The sequence below is a fragment of the Lytechinus variegatus genome, chromosome 15 (assembly GCF_018143015.1).
Source record: "Lytechinus variegatus isolate NC3 chromosome 15, Lvar_3.0, whole genome shotgun sequence".
In the NCBI taxonomy this organism is placed as follows: domain Eukaryota; kingdom Metazoa; phylum Echinodermata; class Echinoidea; order Temnopleuroida; family Toxopneustidae; genus Lytechinus; species Lytechinus variegatus.
The window spans coordinates 10,438,032-10,465,277 of record NC_054754.1 but is presented as its reverse complement, the minus strand read 5'-3'; the positions used below and the strand labels follow the sequence as shown (position 1 = coordinate 10,465,277).

General features: G+C 35.4%; 1 protein-coding gene across 6 annotated transcripts in view; it reads right to left on the bottom strand.

Moving 5' to 3' along the window:
• The window catches only part of LOC121428518 (far upstream element-binding protein 1-like), a 36,851-nt gene extending 27,928 nt beyond the window's left edge, over positions 1–8,923 (bottom strand). For 5 of the 6 annotated variants that reach the window (XM_041625200.1, XM_041625198.1, XM_041625202.1 and 2 more), the window contains exons 1-4: positions 8,749–8,923; positions 2,926–3,136; positions 2,557–2,611; positions 185–240 (exon numbers count right to left, since the gene is read on the bottom strand). In XM_041625200.1, coding sequence (XP_041481134.1) covers positions 185–240; positions 2,557–2,611; positions 2,926–3,136; positions 8,749–8,838 — 412 coding nt within the window. In that variant the 5' untranslated portion in view covers positions 8,839–8,923. Of the gene's footprint in view, positions 1–184; positions 241–298; positions 355–2,556; positions 2,612–2,925; positions 3,137–8,748 lie in introns of all 6 variants that reach the window. The other variant, XM_041625199.1, reaches the window with a different exon arrangement.
• Positions 8,924–27,246: the final 18,323 nt, after the last annotated feature.

The window sequence follows — 27,246 nt, the reverse complement described above, 5'->3', positions numbered from 1 at the left end:
TCACATACATGAATTAGCATTTATGTACAAATTTTATCAATAGGCAATTTTCATCTTTTGATTATTCAGCTGTTCAAAATTATGAACAAGATAGTAATAAACCAATTATCCACTTGATACTTGACTTGAATAGTAATAGCATGAGCATGATAAACTTTATATAGAATTTTTGATGTATACTCACTGAGACCAACCATCTTATTTGGCACAAAGAATTCATCTGTTTTTTCACCGGGGTGACTGAAAACAACAAAACAGAACAATTTTTCTTGTAAGTGAATGGATCAACTATACTTACTTAGACCAACCAGCTTGTTTGGCACTAAGATTTCATCATTTATTGAACCATGACCCCTGAAATGGAAAAAATTATGAAGAAAATAGATGATGAAAAGGAAAGAAAGGGTTAAGAAATTTCAATGAACAAAGTAATTCAGGAAGAAGATGAATGCCAAAGCAAGGCTGAAAGGGAGGAGTGCTTGAGAAAAACACACTGTGTATGAAAGTGAGAATGATAGAATGGATGTCTTGTTTTAGAGAGAGGGAGTGTTTGCATGCACAAGAGACAAGATTTACTGGATGATCTGAAGACGCTTATCCTAATCTAAGAACAATGTCCCGTATTCTGATAGCAGGTTTAACTTAAACTCAGGTTTAAAGTTGTGGTTTAAATATGGATAGCCAATTGTTACATAAATCACTAACGGTAGAGATATCATATTTCAGCTCATTTAGCTCTCAAATCATTCATAATTGTCTAGGAAGTATAAATATATTGTCTTCATCATCGAATCAGGAAAGAGCAGTGAACATAAGAAACGTTCAACTTAATAAAACTTTTTGATACTTTTGGCTTCCCATACTTAAATCACAACTTTAACCCTAATTCTCCCGGGGGGCCATAATGGCCCCCCCCCTCAACAATTTTCGCGATATATCTGCTGCGCGAAATTTTTTCACCTCGCAGCTCACTGACTTTTTACATTCAAGTCTCGCGCAAATTTTGAGACCAAATTTGTGACGCCCGGGTACGCGGTTACGACATTACGCAACATTATGCAAGTGCATGTCAGACCCAAAATTGCTCATAAACGTGATTTCATGTACAAATCCAATGCAAATTGCGTATTTAGCCAAAATTCACAAATGTATCATTATTTCTACTTTTACTGATTAAACTTAATTGATTTTGCCTTGTTTATGATCAGAATTATGTCTGGAACAATTTCCATTGAAAAAACAAAAAGTAAAAAAACAAGAAAATACATAAGAAATTCATAAAACAATAAAATACATAAGAAATTTATTTCCAAACCAAAGTTTTTTTGAATTACAATTGTTAAGAATGCTACAAAGAAAATTTTTACCAAAAATTAGCATTCTAGGAGCTTTATTTAGTGAATTAGAGCAAAAACTATGATTTATGCATAAATTAGCATAATTAATTCATATAAAATAAAATCTCATTATTTTGGAAAATTTTACCATACAGCCTTGTAGATTACATCGCACACTACCAGCGTGCAAATTTTTGCGTCGCTCGCGCGATCGGCGGCCGAGATCTTAAGGGGGGGCCATAATGCCCCCCCCCCCGGGAATGACAAGAATCAAAATACCCCGGGAGATTTAGGGTTAAACCTGACTTCAGAATATGGGCCAATAGGTCTAATTTCCATATCATCTGAATTCAATGAACTCATTAGATCTTTCTATTAGTAACAATTTGGTTAAGTGCTATCAAGTCTAATCCTCATATTGTCTCATCCAAAAGCTGGCTATTTTGTCTGATTAACCATTTTCCATAAGCAGAGTTGGATGAAATTAAACTAATTAATATAACAAGAGTGGGGTAGATCTCACTCCTAGGTTTTTACCAAAAAAGAATGCCTGAAATAACCGGTCAAAATGGTTTGTTTATAGGTACATGTAGACCTACTACAACCAGAAACGTTCAGTATAAACAGTCACTATCCTGGACCGATCAAATGAAGACAAATCTAGCAGTACTGTAAACAATTTAGAAATCCAGGAAGCAATTCTTTAGTTAGACGACTACCTCACAATAAGAGTCTGCTGGACTGCTCCACGTGGTACGCGAGTTCAGTGTACTAAGAAACTGAAGAATGCAGTCTTCATAACAGGGGGTACCCGTTAGCTTGGTAGGAAATTTGTTTGTACTGGAGGGCAATTTGAACAGTTCTGAACACAAGCATTTGACCCTGCTGACCAACACCTAAAGTACCCAGCAACAAGTTTGCGGGCAGATGCTGCGATCGTCACAGAAACAAAGCATATGCCATGGGACCATTCCAAAAAACTGGTTGGAAGTTATGCAGGACTGGTGACCCCTGTGCTAAATGACGTATCCCAAATACCTTATGAAGCCGACTTATCACCTAAGAACATGTTCCAGTTATGAACAACTTGACAGCCATCTTTATGAAACATAACCCTTAACCAGCTCATTAGAAAGGAGCAGGAAGATGACTAAACAGAACCATGCATTTTGATATAAATAGTTCATTTCTTGACATACATAAGTTTATTTTTTCTTACCCCATGCTGTTCGCTGGTGCTGCCCTTGGCATCCCTGGTAGAGAAGCACCAAAAGCTGAAGAGTAAACATTAAAAAATAAAAATAAAACAGAAAGATATCCAGGACAACTTTTTCTAAAACTTATTAGGATTTCCAAGACGCCGTATGGTGAGCAAATAGGGCAGTCTATCTCAAATTTGGACCATTTATACATGTACATGTTAGATAAAAATCATTGTTACAAGATGGCATAAGGAGAAAAGCACTTCAGGAAGGGAAGAGAGAACATGGAATTGACATTTTCAGAGGAGAGAATTCTTGATTCTTGCATATCATTTGTAAACAATTTCTTATTCTTGTATTTGTATCAAATTAATTTCCCCACTTACTGTTGAATTCATTTTCATTCTGCATGGCTAAATTCTTTGTAGCTGGCTCTGCTTCTGAATTTGAGTCTTCGAGAGGCCGCTTGATTCCGCTGGCTGCGTCTCCTCCACTAATTGCTCCTAGTCCACCAGAAGGGGGCAGTCCGCTTACCTCAGCTGAACTTGAACCTGAATTTAGGCCTAACGTGCTAGAACCGCCAATCTTAGCAGCAATCTGGAGAATGAACAAGAAAAATGCAATTTTGTGTCTCGCCCACTTATGAAAATAACCAGAAATATCATTTGTGAGGGCACGCAAGAGGATTATATCTAAACTTCATTGTGAAATGACTGGGATGGAATAACACTTGTCATAAGAGCCTTGCACGTAAACTTTAATGTTGACCTGAAAATGACCTTTGACCTTACCATGTGACCTCCGACTGCGGCATAACATGCAGGTCGCCTAAGTACATCTACCATCCAAGTTTGGTTGGAAAGCGACTTAAGGTTGCGGAGTTAAAGTCTTGCATATAAACTTTAACGTTGACCTGAAAATGACCTTTGACCTTATCATGTGACCTCCGACTGCAGCATAACATGCACATCCCCCAAGTCCATCTACCATCCAAGTTTGCTTGAAAAGCGACTTACAGTTGTGGAGTTAGGTGTCATAAGAGAGTCTTGCATGTAAACTTTAACGTTGACCTGAAAATGATCTTTGACCTTATCCTGTGACCTCTGACTGCAGCATGACATGCACATCCCCAAAGTCCATCTACATGTACCATCCAAGTTTGGTTGAAAAGCGACATACGGTTGTGGAGTTAGATGTCATAAGAGAGTCTTGCATGTAACCTTCAATGTTGCCTGAAAATGACCTTTGACCTTACCATATGACCTCAGACTGCAGCATAACATGCAGGTCCCTAAAGTCCATCAACCCTCCAAGTTTGGTTGAAAAGGGACTTATGGGCTAAGCTTAACCCTGTACTAAAGGTGGGGCTAAATGGCAATTTAGCCCCACCTATAGTACGGGGTTAAGGAAATTTTAGCGTGTGTAAAAAGGTACGAGTGAAGTACTTGTACTACGAATGATCGACAAAAACCACTAGTCCGGGGTTAGTGAGTTTCGTGTGTGAAAAGCAAGCATTGCCTATCTGGGGTTAGCAATAACAATTTGGCATGTGTGAAAAGGAAAAAAATAGTACGGGGTTAGCGATAGTCCGGGGCTAAGAAAATCCTGTGTAAAAAGGGTATTTGGGTATGCAGTTTAATAAAATTTTGGTATATAAATGGACCACTAGTTCTAATGTTAAATATGAAGGGAATTCCCTTATGGACTAGTATCTTCTCCACACTGAGATAGCATGCCTTGTCAAGACTCCGTGAGTTATGACAATATCAAAATCATAAAAAATATGCTCATGGAGTCCTCAAGACTAGGAGCAAGTTAGCTTTTGTGAAAGCAGAAAAATCAAAGAATAAGATCAACAAAAGTTTGAGTAAACTAGGAGTAGCAATAGAAGAGTTATGAGCATTTGAATGTCAAGATCACTAGTGCTATGGAGATCCTCCCATTGGCAATGCGACCAAGATCTATGTCACAGATGAACAACTCTCCCTTTTAGACACCGAGATATACCCCAAAAAACCTCTTTTTGCTCATTCCAATCATATGACAGGGCTCGACACTAGCGGCGGTCCGACGGTCCCAGACCGGTAAAAATCGCTGTCGGGCCAGTAGATTTTCGGAAATTGGAAGATTTACTGGTCCGACATGACCAGTAAAAAATATTGTCGGGCCAGTAATTTTTCCAAAAATAGCAAGATTTAAGGGTCCGACATGACCAGTAATAAAAACCATTGTTGGGCCAATAACTTTTCCAGAAATGGTCAAATTCACAGCAAACCATTCCCCCCCGCTAAATTCTGCCATTCATACACAGAATACACACAGAATGAATCGCACGTGTTACTAGAGTACTATACAGCATGCATACAGTGTACATGTAGTCAGCCACACTGCTCACATGGTAAATTCTCCACTGGCCGCACGAACGAAGCCTGGCTAAACTCTGGCAGAAATCTCTCACAGAACTGTCAAAATTCAAGGTTCAAACTCATGAAAGGCTCTTATAATGTCCATATTTCCTAAAAATTGGAGCAACTCTGTCATTTGTAAGCAGTAAAAGGAGAAATTTTCACTTCTGTTTTGGTTCAAACAGATCGGGTTTCGGGTGATATCGTCTGCATACATAATAGCCCCACATATGCATTTATGTGTGTTGATACACTTGGTATCCGACTTTCTTTAGTAGCTATTTTAATTGAGCCAAAAAGAAACTGATAAATTATTTATGATAATAGTTTTAGCTTTCTTCCTATCTTTCTTTCCTCCTTAATCTTTCTTTGTTTCTTCCCTCAATTTTTTTTTGTGACTGTTTTTTTTTTATTTCCCTTTTTTCTTTAATTCATTTTTTCTTTCTATCCTTTTATAAAATATTTTCTTTATTTCCTTTTTCTTTCTCTTTCTTTCTTTCTGATATTTTCTTTCTTTAGTTTTTGAGTCCATCCATCCTATATACATCTCTTCTCTTCTTCCTTTCTTTCCTTCCTTCTTTTTACCCCTTTCTTCATTCTTTGTTTCTTTCTTCCATCCATCATTTATTTACCCTTTCTTTTTTTATTTCTTTTCTCCGCCCTTTCTTTATTACATTCACTCCTTCCTTCTATCTGTCTTGTTCTTTCCTTTTTCCCTTTGTTAATTATATCCTTTTACCTTCCTTTCTTTTTTGACTGCTTGCTTCCTTTATTCTTTCATTCCTTCCTTTCTTTGTCTCTCGGTCTTTCTTTTTTTTCTTCCTTTCATCTATTCTTTTACCTTTTTCTTTTTTTTTATAATTGCTTGCTTCTTTCCTTCCCTTCCTTCCTTTATTTATTTCTTTCCTTGTATCTATCATTTTGCCTTTCCTTCATTTCTTCCTTAATTCCTTCCTTCTTTCAATTCTTCCTTTCTTTCTTTTGTCTGTCTTTCCATCTCTCCTTTTACCCTTTCTTTTTTATTGCTTCTTCTTTCTTTCCTTTACTACTTTCTGGATTTGTTCTTTCTTTCTGTATTGCTTGCTTCATTTACTTCCTTCATTTCTTTCTTTTCTTTCTTTCTTTCTTTCTTATATTTGTTTCTTCTTTATTCCTTCTTTTTTTCTTCCTTCACATCTATCCTTTCTTTACCTTTTTTTCTTCCTACCTTTCTTTTTTTCTTTCTTTTCCTTCCTTCCTTCCTTTATTTCTTTGTTTCTGTCTTTCTTTGTTTCGGTCTTGCTTTCTTTTTGTCCTTCATTTCCTTCATTTTTTTTGGGGGGGGGTAACGAAAGGCTAGAAAAATAAACTTCCGCCTTTTCTTAATGTTTTCTTTATTTTGGGGGACCAGTAGATTTTAGGTTTGGACCAGTAAAAATTTGAAAAAATGGGTATCTACTTGTCCGACATGAATAGGTTGGACCAGTAGAAAAAATGGGTTAGTGTGGAGCCCTGCATATGACAAACGATTCATCAATGTTATAATGTTGTGAAACCTCTGTACTTGTCCTCTCATAAAGAGAACATCTCACCTTGTGATAGAATTTATAAAAGTGAGAATATAAGTGAAATAAGTAGTAAATGAGGGAGTTGTATGTGTGTGACATCACAGATCTTTATCGCATTGCCAATGGGAGGATCTACATGGCATTAGTGAACTCGACATTCAAATGCTCTTAACTTTCTTATTATTCATTTTATCTTCCTCAAACTTTCAACAATATGTTTCTTTGATTTTTCTCTTTGATACGGATTCAGCTGGTTTCAAGGGTTCTCCTTTACTTTATATAAATGATACATATTCCATTCTTTTTATCAAAAAATCTTATTTCAACATTTACATCTTCAATTAATTTCATCGCATTCAGTCACTTCTCTCACAGATCACCTTCCTCATTTCTTTTTTCAACTTATTTTTTCTCTCAACATACTTTCATTTATTCTCATTTTTGTTCCATTAAATTCATTATTTTGTCTAAGCATGCCACTAATAAAACTTCAGAATGTCCGACCATGATCCTGAATTATATGCAATAATTATGTAGCCAGTATCTATGGAGAGGAAAAGAAACACAGCTTGATTTATACTTTATAGGCCTACTCTGAATAAAATCATGATTGAGATATTAAGAAATATGTATTCTTGACTCTGGATTGATATGACAAAAATATATAACTAGAATAAAGTAATCAAATCTACAGCAGTTTGTTTTATTGATTATCATTTTATCATTGCTTATGATTCCAGGACCAGTTTCCTCTACCAGTAGAGGCGCATGGCCAATATTGGAGACTGTCTCCCATGAGGGAGATTATCACCAATATCAGAGACTTTTGTCAAGAATTTGGGTATCCAATTTCAGAGACAGTCTCCAGTTTGTTTACATTTGCTTCAAAATGCGTGCGTCGGGTAACGTTGGCAAAGAACAATAGGAAGCAAGATGGCGGCGTAAACATCGGGCAAGTTTCTTCCGTCTTTTCACAATATTTTTTCACATTTTTTTTTAAAGAATTCTTGTTCAAAAAATAACGAGAGTGTAGAAATGTCGGACATGAAGTTTTATCCCATGTACATGATTTAGGGCTAGATCTTTTTGAAGGAAAGTAGAAATCTCGGGGGTGAAAGTTTCAGGTTTTGGCTTCCGTCATGTGGGTCAATGACCAGGAAGACCTGGCTTCGTATGAGACTACGTAAGCTTACGTTAGTAAATGATTTTTACTCTCTAGAAGCCTCCTGGCTACTCCTGGCTAGATATACGGCGCATATTCCGGCATTTTAAAGGGAAAATTTCGACTTTTTAAAGATGAATTTTTAGTTAAAATGAGGACTTTCTGAAGGTAAGTGATGGTGTCTATGTATATAAAAATGTGTTTGGGGTGAGTTTTGGTGTTTGAGTGTGCAGGTTTGTAAAATAGATTTGCCATGTCGAATCTCTTTCGATCGGCCATTTTGTTACGATTCATAACAAAAACGGCCGATCGGGACTTGGGAGGAGAGAACTTTCCGATTTTTTGAGGTTCCAGTCTGTGATTCGACATCAGGATTCTAGTCTACCACTCGTTAGACCTTCATCCATATAATAGTGGTAAGTGCATAATTTCTCTTAATCTCTTTTCACAATTTATCTTTCTAGATATTTTGACCATAATCTACCGTTGTCCCATGAGTATGGGTAAATACACGGTAAGCTCCTGAGCGCCGGCCCGCTATGCGGGCCGGCGCTACATGAGTTATTGCACGCATTGAGTTTTGAACGTGGAATGCGCCATGTTGAACAAAGGCAGAGGGATGTTGAATCTTGGCCGTAAAACATGGTAATACATTTCAAGATTTTATGAATTATTGAGATTGAATCTAAAAATTAACATTGCAATAAAAATAGACAAATATATTTAACAAATATTGGGACAAATAATATTTTGTGAAAAAAAATTTGAGAACAAAAAATATTGCAGAGAAGGCTTAACAAGTTGAATCTTGGGCGTGCTACTCTACAGATACACATCCTATGCCCTCGCATACCAGTCCCAGCAGGCAGCCATAACTAACGATTCGGCTAAAAGCCTAGACCATTGCATGCATTGTAGACGCCGCGCCCGACCCCATTCCTTTGTTTCTCCACGAGACGGCCACGGCGATACACATACACGCCAGGCATGCACATGCCAAAGCGTGCAACACGCGTACCGTATGCGACTGAGTCGAGTTGCAGTTGCGTCTTTAGAGAAAGTTTTTGATAAAAAACTATCGTAATTTTCACTTACCGCTCTCGCCCTTTGTACGGCGTCAGCAAAAGCTGCGTTCCCGTCCAGAGTTGTGGATTGTTGAGGCGTTGCGGATGTATAATCGGTCATCTTTCAGCCCAGAAAACTGGATAGTCTGGTCCAAGATGGCCCCTCAAAATTCATCTCCACTGGCGTAGTGGTCAAGTAACGCTACCTAAAGTACCGTATGGAAAATAGATATTGTCCTTTTATTTGACCTTTTCAATATTTAAAATAAAATTCAGAATTTAGAATAATATTTTATTGCTTTAAATTATTTTAATTTGTGTTATTATTTAAAATATAGTACGATTTGCTAACAAATTTTGGAAAGACTGTTCACAATTATGCAAATTGGCCAGATGACGTCACACAGCCGAACGCCGCGCCGAAAGAACACGAGTGCATTTCGTTCAGCAATCAGATTTGCGCAAGCTGAATCACATTGCGATCGATCTGTGAGAGATCGAGAGAATCTTCTGAAATCTTCTGAAATCCGCGCCAAGTACATGACTCCGGTGAAGAAGGTTGATGGAAAACCAACTATCAGAGTATCAGTACTTAGGTATCTTTTACCAGATAAATACAAAAATAAGAGTTGGCATATTTCACTTTTTTTGGAAGTGGTTTGTGACAAGATCACCTCCATTCTCGAGTAAGACTTTTTTCTCATTTTTTTTCTTTCTTTCAATGGTATAGAACTCTGGGTCATTTGAAATGTTCGAATTGTACTGAACGTATACCAAATCCACTCATGTATTTGTTACTGTTCTGTTAATTTGTACCCTATAGCCTGTGTCACCCTGCCTGAGGATCTTATACTTTTATTTGTAAACCTCGGTCCTGGGTTATTATGTTCTTCTTTATCTATGGATGTTGAATGGTTTTTACAATAAAGATGAATTAATAATTTTTTTTGGAGGGGGGGTCGAAATTTTATGAAAAGCACTTCATTCGTGAGTGAAACCTCACGAAAGCTCGAAAAAAAGTGATGCAGTTATAACTATTTCAGGGAGAAATGCATATTAATTTATTTTGTTTTCCTTTTTTAGAAAAGTTGTTCGTACTAAAAAAAAAGAGCAGATAAAAATTGCTCATGTCTTGATTTATGAAAAGCGTAATTTCTGTGTAAAAAGAAAATGCCATGCGTTTTATTTTTATTTACTCAGGGGCCACGAAAGCGGAGGGCTAGGGGGCTTCAGCCCCCCCCCCTCACCTTTTTCCAAAACCATGTATAAATGAACATAAAAATGACCATACGATTGTGATTTTTTGCATGGTCAGCCCCCCGCTATACACGATAAAAGCACTAACAAAGATAAAAAGCTGGTTTGCAACTGCATGCATGGGCCCTGTTGATTAAAATACCTAGAAATTATAATGGTAAATATATACAGTACATTAAGCAAAATAGACAAGAAATAAATCTTTAAAAATCCCAAGCCTCTGTGTCGTCATCAGATTCATTATAGAAACACAGAAACACATGGAAGCACTTGTGAAACCCACACACACACACACACTCCTTCACATTCTATGGCACATTCTGCAGACCAACGTTACTTATATACTTGTAACATATAATAATTAATTTAACATTATGATTGCATATGACATGAGCGACAACAAACTATATATGCAATTATATTCTGTATTCTGTCCTCTCAAAATTTTTCGTTATGCGTATAGGCCTATATACATATGAGCAAACAAAATAATGAAACAAACACACTTTCCGATTTAAACAATAAAACAAATAAGAAGGGGATGATGCGAACAATTCATTGATTTTGGGTCTGATGGTTTCGCCCAGAACTTTTCGATATAAGGCCTTCAATGTATTCATCAGTGGTCGACTGATAAATAAGTTCAAGGGGGCATATGCGATAAAACTGAAGAAAGCAAGCGAAATGAATGAAAATATAATTCTTCAAAATGCGTGTTTTATATGATTTTCGTCCTCCTTCCTTTCTTTTTTTTCTTTCTTGGTCTTTCAAAATTGGAAGAAATGGCTCCAGTGGATTTTTTGTATCTTTTCTTTAAAGAAGTTCACCCCCAAGAAAAGCCTTGATGTAAAAAAAAACAGAACAAATAATAAAATCTATTATGGGAGGTTTGAGGAAAATCCATAAGTTAAGAAAACTATTAGGATTTTAAATTTTGGATTTGTGACGTCATAAACGAGCAGCTGCCCAATAATGTGTCCATCATCATCCAGCGCAGTTCCTATTTGCATATAATTATGTACTCAACTGCGCTTTGGTACCAGTTTCATTACCCCGGCTGTATAGCCGAGCCGTTAGGTGCTAATCCTACCGCGTGTACCCGAGTGCAGAAGGAATTTACGCCACTTTAGTGGCATGGGATTCCTGGATTCGAACCCACGACCCTCTGTTTCAAATTCCGGAGACTAATCCACTTGGCCACAACGCTCCACATAACATATTATGTATAATGTAATATGCATAAATTTCAAACTTTTAATGGTTCGTGATGACTTTGTTTTTCTTTTAAAGGTCAAGTCCACCCAGAAAAATGTTGATTTGAAAAAATAAAGAAAAATCAAACTAGCATAACGCTGAAAATCTATCGAAACTCGGATGTAAAATAAGAAAGTTATGACATTTTAAAGTTTCGCTTATTTTTTCACAAAACAGTGACATGCACAACTCAGTGACAAGCAAAATGAGACAGTCGATGATGTCCCTCACTCACTATTTCTTTGATTTTTATTGTTTGAATTATACAATATTTCATTTTTTACAGATTTGACAATAGCATGAATACGGACCAACTTGACTGAGCCATATTTAAACGATGCTAATTCCACATGATCAGGAAAGAATTAATCGTTGTTTCACTTGACAACAAGGAGAAAATTTGAATATTTCATACGTCATATAATAAAATACAAAAAGGAATAGTGAGTGGATTACGTCATCAGTCTCCTCATTTGCATACCGACCAGGATGTGCATAAAATTACTGTTTTGTGAAATTAAGCCAAACTTTAAAATGTCATAATTTTCTAATTTTACATCCGATTTTGATGAAATTTTCAGTGTTATGCTTCTTGGATTTTTTTTATTCAGATATATTGTTCGTTGGGGTGGACTTGTCCTTTTTAATGAACGGGTGTGTGTTTTCATTTTTCTGATATACTAGGGGCAAAAGTGAAAAGCTGTGAGCGAGCCAAATTTTGATACAAATATCTTATTTTGCGATATACTTTGACAGATTCATACAACATATAATATTTCACCCTTTTCTCTTTTTTTTCTTGGTCTTGAAGATTTTTGGGGTCCATGGCCACCAATCTGTATGCCAGTACGTGATAGCAGGGTGACCAGACGTCCCGTATTTGCCGGGATTGTCCCGTATTTTGCTCCTGTGTCCCGGCGTCCCGACAAACCCTTCCCGGGACGCCTATTTGTCCCGTATTTCAGAATATTGAACAAAATGTAGTTAATACATTTAAAAGTGACGAATTTTTATTAAATAACCAACAGCTGACGAAGCAGGGACAACAATTAAATCGATAACTGTAAACTTTTGCAAGTTCGTCGGTGATTTCTTGCTCACCCAATACATTTCAAACGAACTGGCCTCCTGCCTGTGTGTGGCAGGCTACTAGCTAGGCATGTAGGATCGAAGCAAATTCTCAATGGTGAAAACAATCTCACATGATCAACAGTTTTTCCACCAAAATAATCACAAAATCGGCGGGAAATTCTTATAATTATACTATGGATTCTCAGATTAATGATTTGGAGGTGTAATCGGAGGAACAAGTTATTGACTTTTTATAGATCTAGTTGTTTCAGCTTTCGTTTTGAGTCTTGGTGTGCACGATGCCGCGATGTTTCATCTAATTTTTAAGTTTGACAATATGTTTCACTTTGAAATTTTATTCATTTCTAAAATATTTTATTTTTTAAATTTTAAAAATACATTAAAAAAAAAACACCAAAGAAAATTATGATTTTTATTATATGATTGGATTTTTGTGTTTACTTGAAGTTTGAACTTTTCCCTTTTTCTTTCATTTATATATACCCTATCCTTTCTGCTTGCCCTTTTTTGTTCCATCTATCTTTATTTCCAATACTTTATCCGTATTATTTATTTTGTAATTATCTGTGTTATTGTTTAAATATTTTTTGTGACTTTATTACCTTGTGAATACATCGCAATTCGGCCTTAGCCGCGATGATGTCTTGATTTTTATTAATAAACCATTTATCTATTTCCTATCTTCCTTTCCTAGACATTTTTTTTCTCTCTCTCTTCATTTTTATTTCTTTCCTTCTTTCTCTTACTTTCCTTCTTTATTAAATATCCTTTTTTTATTTCCTTCATTCTTTCTTTCCTTATAATTACCTTGGCTTCCTTTTCCCTTCCACTCTTTCTTCTTTTCTTTATTTTTCCCCTTCTCATTCTTTTCCCTTATTCTTTGTTTCTTTCTTTCTTTTGTTTCTTTCTTTCCCTTCCTTCCTTCCAGTTTTCTTCTTTCTTTCAAAGAATGAAGGAAACATGTTTTTTGCCTTTATTATTTCTTTCCTCCTTCTTTTTCTTACTTTTCCCCCTTTAATTCTCTCCTTTATTTTGTCTTTCAGACATTTATTCATCTTCCCTTCCTTTCTCTTTCTTTCTTTCTGTCTTTTTTTTCTTTCTCTCTATATATTCATTTCAAAGAATGACGGAATTACCTTTTTTTATCTCTTTTATTATTTCTTTCATCCTTTTATTCTAACTTTCTGTTATTTTTTCTGTTTTCCTTTATTTTCTTTCCTTCTCAATCATCTCTTTTCTTTGTCTCCTTCATTGTTTCGTTCACCTTCTCTTCCAATTATTTATATTTTTTTCACAAGTCTAACACTTTGTGTGGGGCTTCTTTGTTGATCTTTGTTTGTCAATTGTCCCGTATTTCATTTTGTGAAATCTGGTCACCCTGCGTGATAGAGAAGGTTTAAACTCAAACAACAGGTAACAGTATGAGAGATGAACTTCTGTAACGAATTTAGGTAAATGTTTGGGTGGTTACCATGGTCATGATGGTCATTGGGCAGTAAAAAAATGAATAAAAAGCAGCGATGGCAATTAAAAACTGATCATTTCAAAGTTTTTACACGACCGGGGAGGACAATGCCTTGATGTAATAAATAAATAAAAAAAAATTGAGGGGGGGGGGTAATCCTGGACAGGCTGAAATGTTGATTGATTGATTGATTTTATTTGTCAGGTAACTGTGAACAAGTACATGAAAATATGAACAGTAGTGTATACCTTGACAGGATTGCCCATGAAAGCCGAGATGGCTTATTTCCAATGGGGTCCTTACATCAGTAATTGACAACAATGTACATATATGAAAAACACCTATAGAAATCTACAAACTACATCAATTAAGTCTAGACCACTAAAATTACACGAAGAATTGTAAAACTTAATATATAAAAAGACAAAAACAAATAAGTTTGCCATGAAAACCATTTACGCAAAATATGATTAAAATAATTGTAAAACAGGTTGAGTAAACGATCATTACTTCTAGGTTACATATGAAAATTATACTATAATAAGTTTTTAAATAGCGCTAAATGCATCGTAACTAATACAAGATTCATGAATCGTAAAACCTAAGATATGAAAAAGTACAAATAAGTTTGACATCAAACTTTCACGCAAACAACAAAAGATGATGATAAAATGTAAAACAAGTTGATTATTAAAATAAATCATAACTAAATAGTTATATATAAGACTACATGATACACATGAAATTAGAAAGAATATTTAACATTACAGAGTGGGGACATTTTTTAAGTGTTGTTTCAATACTCTTTTAAATTGTGTAAAAGTCTTAACCGATTTAACATGATTAGGGAGGGAATTCCAAAAATGTATACCATTATAATAAAATGTGTTGCCAATTTGACCTTTTCTCATAGGTACAACAAAGTTAAACAGACTATTTCTTGTTTCATGCCCATGAATATTAGATGACCGTGTAAAGTTTTTTGAGATGTAATGATATTCGTTTGAATAGAAAATTTCATGAACATGGTGAAGTATAAGTTGTTGCGACCTCAAGTCTATGCGAAGAAGGCCAGCTTTTTCGATTTCATTCTTCCCAACATGTGTTCTTGGGTGTAAGCAAGTAATAAATCTAACAATCTTATTTTGAATAATTCTAATTTTTTTTAGGTGAATGAGAAACTGCTCAAAATGGTTACGAACCTCTTGTCATATCATTTTGGAACCTTTTAGCATGATATAATTGCTTTTCCGATGCTTCCGAATTACCTTTGTGATATGCCTTCTTCATATTGAAGATTTTTACATCAGAATTCGCGATGCATCATGAAATTTATGCATTTTTTGCGTATCCTGTTAATAACTGTTTTGCTGGATATGTATTGTAATGCGCAGTTGAGTATATCCAAATAGAAATTGCGCAATATAAATGTAGCTGTCTTTCTTAAACTACACGTGGAAATTCTTAATTGCTTAGTTCGAACACGCTAATTGAAGACTCAAACAACAGCTTTACAGTTACTTGTCTGTTTATTCCTTCTTCAACTTCTTCCGTAACTATGACGACACATGAATCAACAACTTGACATCAAATACGGCCTTGTAATGAAGTTTCTAGGTCGACATAACCAACGACCAGCGAAGAAACCTTTACCCAGCAACAACCAGTAAATCAACAATTGTATGAACAATTGAGCGATGATTGTGCGATTGAGCGACGACTGAGCGATTGAGCAACAATTGAGTGTTTCGCTGAATAAACAAATAAACATATAAACACAGTGTTAATATTCATTTGTCAAAACAACATCATTCAAACATGACTGAATAACTTGTAAATAACTTCAAATATTCCCACAGGGAATAAGTCTCAATTATACTAATGCAATATACATTGGTCAAGGGTATTAACATGATTAAAGGAAACCTGAATAATTGATCATAATATTTGAGTTGAATAATTGTTGTTTGGTGAACAATGATTAATTGGTAATCAATAACAGTAATTAATATCAGATTGAGTCTGAACATGTGCAATATAAACTCATTATCTTGTTGGACTAATAATTGTAATTCATAGTGAATAAACATCATTGTCCCTTTAATGCCCTTAGTTATCTTAAGGCAAATAATACCGAAATTGATAAGCAAACAGAAAATATGTAACAGACAATAATAAGAACTGGTTAAATAATAATAAACCATGATGAATCATATATGTGATTCCTAAACTAACCACACAGTACTAAAATATGTTTATAATAACATAATACAGTAAATAGAGTAATAACCCAATGATCTCATGCCGAAGCTAGGAGACCCTACCACCCTACACAATATATAACACAAGTTGACTACTACAACTAAATGAAGCGATCATTATATATCACTCTCAGAAAATAACTGCAATATAATATTCTTGTATAATCACAGAATAAGTTCATGTACACATAATAGCACACAATAATATGAAACATAATTATCTTTATAACATATTACCAGTAATTAAATCTGACTGAACACCAATCACTTCCTATTGGTCTGTGTGTAAAGTATACGTTATGAAGTAATGCTCGATAGAGAGCAAAATGCCAAATTCCATCACTCAGATTTGAGCCGAAATTACATAAATGTGAATGACTTATGAAACCCAGTATTATGGTATAATTAACAGCACATATATAAACTTTGATAATAATGCAATTTAAACTTACCAACTGTTTGCAATCCTGGAGAATTTCACAATTTACAGGAATAAATATAATTTCTTGACTATCTTCTTCTGAATCTTTGCAACTTCTGAATCTTACTTTCTTTGTTCTATTCTTTGGGTGATGCTGCACCCATATGACTCATCTTCTCCTGGACTTCTTGGAATCAAGGAGCACAATGAGCACTGCGCTGTGTACAATCTTGCATTGACATTATTTACTTTCTCTTTCAACTGACTCTGTATACAATATACATGCATGTAAACAGTACATAATATTGGCAGATAACACCAAATTATATTCATGCCGCTACAATAAATTTACAATTATTATTATTAACGATTTGGTCTATATGCGATGTCCCTTCAGGGCCACCATAATAAACCCAGGTTGAAATATATACGTCGTCATCTCAATGCCTCTCGTCGCGTCTTCTATAGTGAGACCGGGCTTCGTAACTTAAGAAAACGGCATATAAAAGTGTGCCGAGAAGGCTAAATCCATTGGCAAATCTTTCCATATCGAATGGTACGTCTTTTTGCGTTGAATGGAACAATCACAGGCGGACCCAGGGGTGGGGGCACAGACGGCCCGTGCGCCCCCCCCCCTTGAGAGGCCCAATTAAATTTTGTAATGTAAAATTGCCGTGATAACACAAATATGCCCCCCCCTTTTTAAGTGAAGACCTTCTTTTTTTGCTTGTCAATTTTTTTTATCAGGAAAATGTGCCCTCTCCCCTTTTGGAAAATCCTGGATCCTCCTCTGGAACAAAATACCACTTTTTTATTATCATTATTTCATATCCCGCAATATCGCTCTGAAAGCCCGTCGTGTTTGCTTGCATTCCTCATGGTCAGTTTTACCTCTGTAGAAAGGAATCCATCCAGGCATCTACTTGATTATGATAAATTGAAGAAAAATGACGAGAAAGAAAAGAGAAGATTTAATAAAATTCAATCAGTAATAACAGAGAACAATGTTTTCTCCCCAGAATATCTAATGACGTCACATGCGAATTGCTTAATCCCTATATACATTTCCCATGTATATCATAAACCTATCTACGGAGGATTATTGGGTGCTAACTAATCCTCCGTGGATCCATGGTGTATATTCAGTTATAAATTTTCAATGTGGTGGCTTAAGCTAGGAGACTTAATCAACCACCCTTTTAAATTTTGGAAAAAATGAATGTTTTTATGATTTTTATTGCTAGCACGGTCCCTTTCATATCTTTAACCAAACCATTTTTCTAGGATATGCTACAAAATAATGTAGGCTATAGTAATCAAGCCAGAGAAGAAATACATCTCGCAATATCCAAGTCAACGAAACTTTGTCATAAACGTACACTCCCAAATAATTTGATGTTATTTTTATGGTATAAGATTACTATTGGGTTATCAAAATGTATTCTTGGTGTGAAATTCGATTCAAAGTAAGGCATGGCTGTAATTATTCAACATGTATTTTAGAAAAAAATATGGGAAATAAAATATTGAGACTCAAAGGGGATACTCGATTATCCCTTAAAGGAATACTCCATGCAAGCTGAAAATATTTCTATCTAAAAAAATAGGGTAAAACTCACAAAGCAAAATGCTGAAAATTTCATCAAAATCTGATTAAAAAAATAGCAGTTATCATATTTTAAAGTTAAGCAATATAAAAAGTTACATGCATGTCGTCATGATTATTCATCAGGTGGGCTGGTGATGTAACATCCCCACTTTTCTTTTTCTAATGTTATTATATGAACTCGCAATTGTTTCATATTTTCATACATGACTGTGTGAACGATGTCTCTCTTGTAATGAAGTAAGTTACAGCTGAATGCACTTAATCAGTTGTCAATCCAATACGTGTAGTTATTGGGGAAACAAATTGAATAAAACTAATTTCATTTTAATAAAATACAAAAGAACAAGACTGGGGATATGACATCATCAGTTTGCTCATTGAATATTCATGAAGACGTGTAAAGAAATGTTTCATCGAAAAATGCAAATATTTAAGATGCCATAACTTTGTTATTCCTTGTCCGAATTTGATCAATTTTTAGTGATTTGTTTGTCAGATTTTTCTCTGTCATAGTTCAATACAAATTATTTACAGCCTGGGGCATCCCTTTATTATATCAAAATTTCCGGAAATAGGCCCATAATGACATCAAAAACTTGGTTAAGCTTTCAATGTTGATGATACCACCGTAACCGGGAAAGTGGAGCCTATATTCTCAGGCGAGAAAAAAAAGATAAAAACAAAAAGTAGTTTGTAACTGCTAAATTGCAAAGTATCACTGGCGAGAATTCAAGCAGTGAACCTATTAATCGGGATGGGGGCTAAATTGCTGTGTAACCCCCCCCCCCTCACTTGAATAATACGACATATGAATTTACGCCCGAGTAAATTGCAAAATCATTATTATCCTCTGCTTTATGCACATTTTAATACATAAATTTAAATTCCTAAAGTCGTTATTTTTGTCCATATGAAATTTCAGGGTTTTTTCTTGTGCTATTTCCATCTAAATCCATTTGCGGCTACTTGAGGAGACTTACGTGGCCTATATAGACCCACAGGACCAACCGAGATAGCTGAAAATCAAGCCAAGTATCTCAGACCTTCTTCAATCTCAAAGTGCGGAGCGCGCAACATGCCGTTAACGCAGTGGCGTACAATGAGCCAAAGAAAAATAAAATGAGGGGCCCAGACAACATGGGGCAAAAATAAAGCTGCGAGTGAGCGAACAAAAATGTTGACCCTTATAATACAAAACTATGAATTGGTAATAAATTTTGACATTACTATTCAGAAAATTATATTACATTTCACCCTTTTCCATTTTCTTTTTCTTTATATTCTCCCTTTTTCTTGGTTGTGAAGCCTTTCGGGGGGGGGGGGGGCTGGCTCTCAAGCACCCCACCCCATCTGTACACCAGTGTAACACACAATTGATTCGACATGGTTCGGTTTTTATTAAAAGAGCTCCTTGTATTTGTTAATTTTCATATTTTAATGAATGTCAGCTGACGCGTCATGGTTCGTTGTCACCCGGAAATGAAAGTTTGTTAAGAGCGTAGCGGATTGGTTCGATGATGATGACTGGATAGTCTCGATATTCAGGCTCAAGAAAATATCCAGGAAGCACATGCCAATCTTCACAATAGTTGAGTTTCCAGTAAACTGCTTCTTACCTTATTTTTTTATAATTCCTTTTAGAGTAAATCGTTTATTTCCAAGTTTAAACAAAGATTCAAATGTGAATGGAATTAATATTAGATATATTTCGAGCCAATTGGCCGCTGCTTTTTGCAAGAAAGCATCGGAAAAGGCACTGCAGCACAAAGCAAAAACTGTGGTGTTAACCGGTGTACATAGAGGACCACACCAGTTATTTTACACCGGTGTTAAATTGGTGGTGATAGTTTTACACCTATAGGTGTTACAACACATATGATTGTTACATTTACTCTCTTTAGTATTATGTTCAATCTCTATATAGGGTGTTATTTTAACACCTCAGGGTGTGGTCCTCTATTAACACTAATTGGTGTCAGTTTTAACACCACACTTTTTACAGTGCAGGGTCATGTGAACGATTTTTGTAGTGGGTTGCTGATGAAAATCTGAAAAGCAAAATAAAAAAGGGGGTCCACTACAAAATGGAGGCCATTTTGGTCCCGAGGGATTTGAAAAGCAAAACATAAACAAAAGTTCCACTACAAAATGGAGGTCAAATTGGTCCCGAGGAATGTGAAAAGAAAAAAAGGGGGAGGTTACTACAAAATGAACATCATTTGGGTTACATTTTTTTCAATTTTTACCTATCTCCCACATGCAGAATTTCTGGGGGTGCTGCCTATGGAGAATAATTAATGCATGTACACGCAGCACCCCCAAGAATTTTTTTTTTTTTGGGGGGGGTGCTTCAGGGCCATGCACTGAGAATGATAACATGAGAAAAATGAAGAAAGTTATGCATTGAAAGGAGAACGCCATTCCTCGCCATTTAAGAAAATTGCATCAAAACTCGTTGGGCTGGACTCGACAAGTCCACCCCAACAAAAAGTTGAATTGAATAAGAAGAGAAAAATCCAACAAGAATAACACTGAAAATTTCATCAAAATGGGATGTAAATTGATAGAGATTTGACATTTTGATGTTTCGCTTAATTCAGTTACACAAAGCAGTTATAATTATGCACATCCCGGTCGATATGCAAAGGAGGAGACTGATGACGTCATCCACTCACTATTTCTTTTGTATTCTATTATACGAAATGTATTCTCATCAGTTTCTCTTCATTGTCAAGTGAAACAACGATTGATTCCTCCCTGAACCTGCGGCACTGTCATTGTTTAATACCATATGGTTCAGTCAACTTGGTCCTTACTTTCAAACCTGTGAAAACTGAAATTATATATAATTCAAACAATTAAAAAAAAGAAATAGTGAGTGAGGGACATCATCGACTGTTTCATTTGCATGTCACTGAGTTGTGCATATCACTGTTTTGTGAAAAACAAGCGAAACTTTTAAAATGTCATAACTTTCTTATTTTAAATCCAATTTTGATGAAATTTTCAGCGTTATGCTAGTTTGATTTTTTTCTATGTATTCAAATCAACATTTTCTGGGGTGGACATGACCTTTAAAGACTTTGAATTATATTTTCCATAAAAGATCGCTCGCCTTTGCTTCCTCGCATGAATCCTCAGAAAAATGCATGTTTCGTGCCCCTTTAATATTATAGGCATGGTGGAGGTATATTGCAGCATTTGTACAAGTTAGATGTCAGTTTGTAGGGTGCATAAAACACAAACGAGAACACAAAGAAAGAACTGTGTACATTAAAGGAAGATTTTAATCTATTTACAGTATACAAAATGTACAGAAAACCCAGAAACAAAGTTTTAGGAGTTTAGGGTGCATGAAATGCCACTTATTTCGAAACTCGGTCGCATCATCTCTCGCTCGAGATTTTTTCCTGTCAAGACTTCAAAGATTTTCATTTCGATTGAAACATAAATATATTGTGAATTAATATAAGGGTGTTGGAGGAGTCTCATGAGATTTTAATGCATTTGTAAAGGTTAGATATTTGTTACAGTTGCTACTCCTAATATTTAGAAACCAAATAACCAAACAAGTGTTTATTGAGATCATTTTCATCATCTATATGTCATTCAATTTCAGTGTACTTTCTTTTAATTTTCATGAAAAAAAAATGCACAGAAATTATCAATTTACAGATGTCAATTAGATTCCATGTTTGGTCGATGTGCTCTCTCACTTTACACCATAATGGAAATACATTACTGTAGTCGAGAAGCTGTGCACAACTTCATTGTCCCCCTCGATCGTGTGACGTCATATCGCCAAGATACGACTTAAGGCCTTTCTAAACCAGAATGCGACTGAAAACAGGTCTGTGTTGATAGACTAGCAAAAACACTTAACCCTTGAACTTGAAGTGATGACCTTGGGCAAATAATGGGGCATCATCATACTCGTCATGAGGGAATTGGAAAGTCGGAAATTTTACTCTAAATCGTTGTCTCACTCTCAAGGGCTTGCCGATATATCCCCTCCTCATGGAATCCAGAATTAACCAATAAAATATGATCTCCATTTTTTTCTTTCTTTCTTTCTATCTTTCTTTTCTATATTTCTTTTCTTTCTTCCTTTCTTTCTTTCTTTCTCCCCCTCTCACCTCTACCTCTCTCATTCATTCATTCATTCACTATTTCTCTTTTTTTCTTGGGGAATCGTGTAAGATATAATGAGTAAATTATTATCTTTTTTATTGTTCTTCTTTTTCGATGCGCTCTTGTTTTATCCCAGTTGTCCCAGACCCCCGGGCCAGTGGCGCAGCTACGGGGGGCTGGGGATGGGGGCACGTACCCCCTGAGGTTTGGTGTGCCCCTCAGGTGCCCCCCCCTGAAAAAAAAATGGCAGAGCAAAAAAAAAGGAAAACGAAGAAAAGAAAAAAGAGGAAAATAAGAGGAGAAAGACGAGTGAATAAAATAATGTAAAGGGAAGACTTGAAAAAAAAAACACACAAATCTTTCATGTTAGTATATTAAATTTTCGCTTGCTCTTCGCGCCCGAATTTCCTGTTCGATGAGATTCATATCTTGTTTTGAAGTCAATATACAAAACTTATTTCAGCTCGTACATCGATCTTTCATTATTTTTCTTCATTTACAAATTTAAGTGCTCTGTAAATGTCCGTTTTATGGTCTACATATCAACATTTTACGCTCTGGCTGCGTGGTCGCATTATTTGATTTGCAAAGTCCCTATTGTCTTCGTGTATTCCATAAATTCTCAAAATATCCATTTTCAGATGTGATTGTCAAACATAGCCCTATAAGTTAGCGCTACGCGCTCGCATTTTGATCGGTGAGTACTCTATACCAATTCTATAACCAAACAAGCTACCATTTTCATTTATATTTGAAAAATTCAGCTCGCGATTTGCGCTTGCATTAATTTTTATTATTGTAATGCGTATTCATGATAACAAAATGCTTAAAATTTCCATTTTTCAAGCCTTAATAACAACTTCCCCGCTGTCATTACGCATATTAGATAAGCAAATAAGAAAATAACATTTTCATGAATTCTTAGTAACTAAATTGGGTCTTCTCAGAATGGAATATCGACAAGCTTAGGAATAGATAGTCATCATTTTCATGAAAAAAATGTACCGGTCTTTGTTAAAATAAGATTTTAAAATATCAGCTAGCGCTTCGCGCTCGCGTCATTCACTTCCACTTCACAATTTGCTTAAAATAGTGTTTATATTGACCTCTTTCAGATCGGAATATCAAATTTTTTTCAGCTCGCGCTTGCATTATTGATCTTCATGAATAAAAAATGTATTCAGAATGCCCAGACTCTAGGTCTATATCTAAAACATGCGCGATAGCCTGCATGTTCTTTATTTAGAATGTGCTTAAATTATCAATTTTCAGATCAGAATTGTCTGCTCGCGCATCACGCTCGCATTTTTAATGATACCCAATTAACCAGATCCTATTCGAGTGTCCCGCTTTTAGGTCTAAAATTTCAATTTTCTTTCGCATCAATTGTTTAGTTACATACCTTTCCCATTTATGATTACAAAAAATTGCTTAGAATGACATTTTTAGGTCAGAATGTCCACAATTTTAGCTCGCGCTCTGCGCTCCCATTATTGAAATATGTACCGTCTTCGTCGGTAACTGTAGTCCTTAACAGGTCTATTTTCGATCATGCTAGAACATCTATTAAAATTTTCTGCTCATGCTTGGCGTTCGCAGTAATTATCTAGTTACTAGTGAGGAGAGCTTCATAACAAACTAGTTATTCTTTTAGTCATCCTCAGACACTAGTCGGTGGTAATTTATTCCTCTTGTATATATTCTTGTTGTCTTTTGCCTGGAAATGAAATAAATGAAATAAATAAGCATCTTGTTCAGGTACACAAACATTGCCCAGAATGTTAAATTTTCAGGACAAAATACATGAAAGTTAAAAAAATCGCTCGCGTTTTGCGCTTACACTTTTTATATAGGGCTTATGAGATATTTTGTAAGAATAAAGCTAGGAAGTGACTGATCGGGGAAAAGGTGAAGATAATTTCGGATCCCATCCCATATTGGCGAAAGTCGAACCCGCCCTTCGGGCACATACACACACACAGAAAAAATGCCCCAAGTGCCCCCCATGCAGGAAAAAAAATCCTAGCTACGCCGCTTGGCCCCCTCCTCTCTCTCTCTCTCCCTCTCTCTCTTTCTCTCGCTAAAAATAAAATAGAAAATAAAATAATGCATTTTCATAATGCTTTTATTTCTAAATTTGAACGATAATTGAATTTTGGGCATATCATTACATTTTAATTTACTTACGAATCATCTTCACATTATCCCTGTTGTGTTATCAGTAAGATAATGATCGGCGCTTTTATCAGTTATTATCAATGATTCTCCCTGAAAAAAAAATCCTATTTTTGTACAAATATGCTGAAACGTACAAAAATAAACCGTCGGGAGGATTCCCGTGCCTTTCTTTAAGTTTCATTGTGTGCAGGCGACCATGAAATGTGTGCCAAACTCGGGGCTTGTTTGAATACACAATGATTTTAATTCTACATCTCTGTACTTTGAGTTAGTGTAATCTGACTGGATAGTGAGGTGAAAATTGGCGTGGAGTCGGTAGGATTCAGGTTTAAATCCCCCGAAGGCCTTCTACATCCAAACTGGCTTTAAAGATCCGGAGTCAAGTTGACCCGACTTTAGCATGTTTAGGATACATCGTCCCTCAGACCCGGCCCCCCTGCCTTCCCTGTGCCCCACCCAACCATCCACCCTTTCAGAGCTGGAATAAAATAACTCCCTTGTCTGTCTCCATTTTTGGTCAATATTAATTTTACCCAACAGTGTGCTATATAGGAGCTTTGCTTCAATCATGGACCTACTACGTTTTCTTTGGGTTAACTTGTTCGAAGCACAAAACACTGCATAAAAACACTAGTCCACACTCAGCTCGGAATCTATATCTGTCCACACCAGAGAAGTATCGAAACAACACCAGTGTGGAATCAAACCGATATGCTGTTTTAATACTAATTTGTATTGTATAAACACATATCTGATGTTAGACCAAAACCAAACTGGTGTTGTTTAACGCTTCTCCGGTGTGGACATATTATATTCATTTCTTTTATCGCAATAAGAAAACAACCATAATACAATTTTCATACATTATAAAAACATGAAAGTCAAACATATCAATTCTTGAATGATGACAGTAAATAGCAGTGAAAATTTTAGCGTATCGCGTAAAATTTATAAAAAGTTGCGAGCGAGCGAGCAAAATTTCGACATTTTTATTACAAAATCACACTTTGTGATAGATTTTGACAAAATATTCAGAAAATAATGTCCATTTCACCCTTCTCTCTTTCATTTTCTTTTCCTTTTCTCTTTTTCTTTTCTTGGTCGTGCACTGTAAAATCTGCGGTGTTAAACTGACACCAATTGGTGTTAATAGAGGACCACACCCTGAGGTGTTAAAATTACACCCTAGAGATTAAACATAACACCAAAGAGTGTAAATGTAACAACAAAAGGTTTTGTAATAACACAAATAGATGTAAAACTAACACCACCAATTTAACACCGGTGTAAAATAACTGTTGTGGTCCTCTATGTACACCGGTCAACACCACAGTTTTTGCTGTGTGAAAAACTTGCGATTTTCTAACACGTTGAATATTCAGTTATTTATGTAATTTATTTTAATTTTCATCACATTTCTATCACCATGTTATTATTTTAACTATATTTTATTAAATCAATTGTAATCTCCCTGCATTCGGAATTTATTATGACCATATACTATGGGATACACTCTTACCCGATATTGGGTATCAAGATATGAAACAAAACATATTGTAAATGTTGGAAATGGAAATAAATTACATGAAATTTCAATTCAAAACCGTATAATTAGTGATTGACAAAATTTAAAGTTGCAAACACACCGCGTAATTCATCTTATTCAAAATTAAGCTGGATATGTGAAGGCGAAGCTACGATCAAATCAAATCAACATTTTGTACTTATTTTAGACATTAGAAAACTCTACATTCTTTGAAGGGTTCGTTGAAATAAGCAATGTGTTGGTGAATTATGTGTAAACGGTACAAAAAAAGCATGTAAAAATCTGTTTTGGAGAAGGCCTATATATTTAACATACAATTTGTTGATTTTGACATTTTTTATTCCGTTATAAACGCATTACATAATCATGGCCGCATGGTTTTTTTCCAGAGGGGAGACGCCGCATACAAAATTTCTCGAATGAAATTTAAAAGCGATGTCATGGTTGCGCTTTTGCATTTTATATTGTGAAATTGAAGGATTTCGTGCATACGTTTGGTGAAAATATTCAGTAAAAATGTATGTTTTCGAAATTCATGGGGATGGGGGCAACTGCCCCTAGCCCCGCCCCCCCCCCTGCGTATAGCCATGAGTATTAAACCAGCAATGACGGATCATCTTTATCATCATCATTATATAATATCAAAATAATGACTCCCCCCACACCCCTCTATACCCAAATGTACATGTCGGTTAACATATTTAAAGGTCAAGTCTACCTCTAAAAAAAGTTGATTTAAATCAATAGAGAAAATGAGACAAGAATAACGCTTAAAATTTCATCAAAATCGGATGTAGAATGAGAAAGTTATGACATTTTAAAGTTTCGCTTATTTTTCACAAAAAAAGTTTAATGCACAATTTAGTGACATGCAATGAGAGAATCGATGATGTCCCTCACTCACTATTTCTTTTGTTTTTTATTGTTTGAATTATACAACATTTCAATTTTTACAGATATGATAATAAGAACCAACTTGACTCAATCAAGTCAAACTTTGTTTCACATGACAAAGATGAGAAAATCAGAATATGTCATATAATTCAATACAAAAGAAATAGTGAGTGAATTATGTCATTAGTTCCCTCATTTGCGCGTACCGACCGGGATGTGCATAATTTAAATTGTTTTGTAAAATCAAGCTATAAACTTAAACATGTCATAACTTTCTTATTTCACATCCGATTTTGATGAAATTTTCAGTATTTTGCTCGTTGGATTTTTCTCTTTTTATTCATACCAACTCTTTGTTGGAGTGGACTTGTCCGTTAAGGCTGTGTCTGATGATATTTTATTGTTCATTCGACAATTTCAG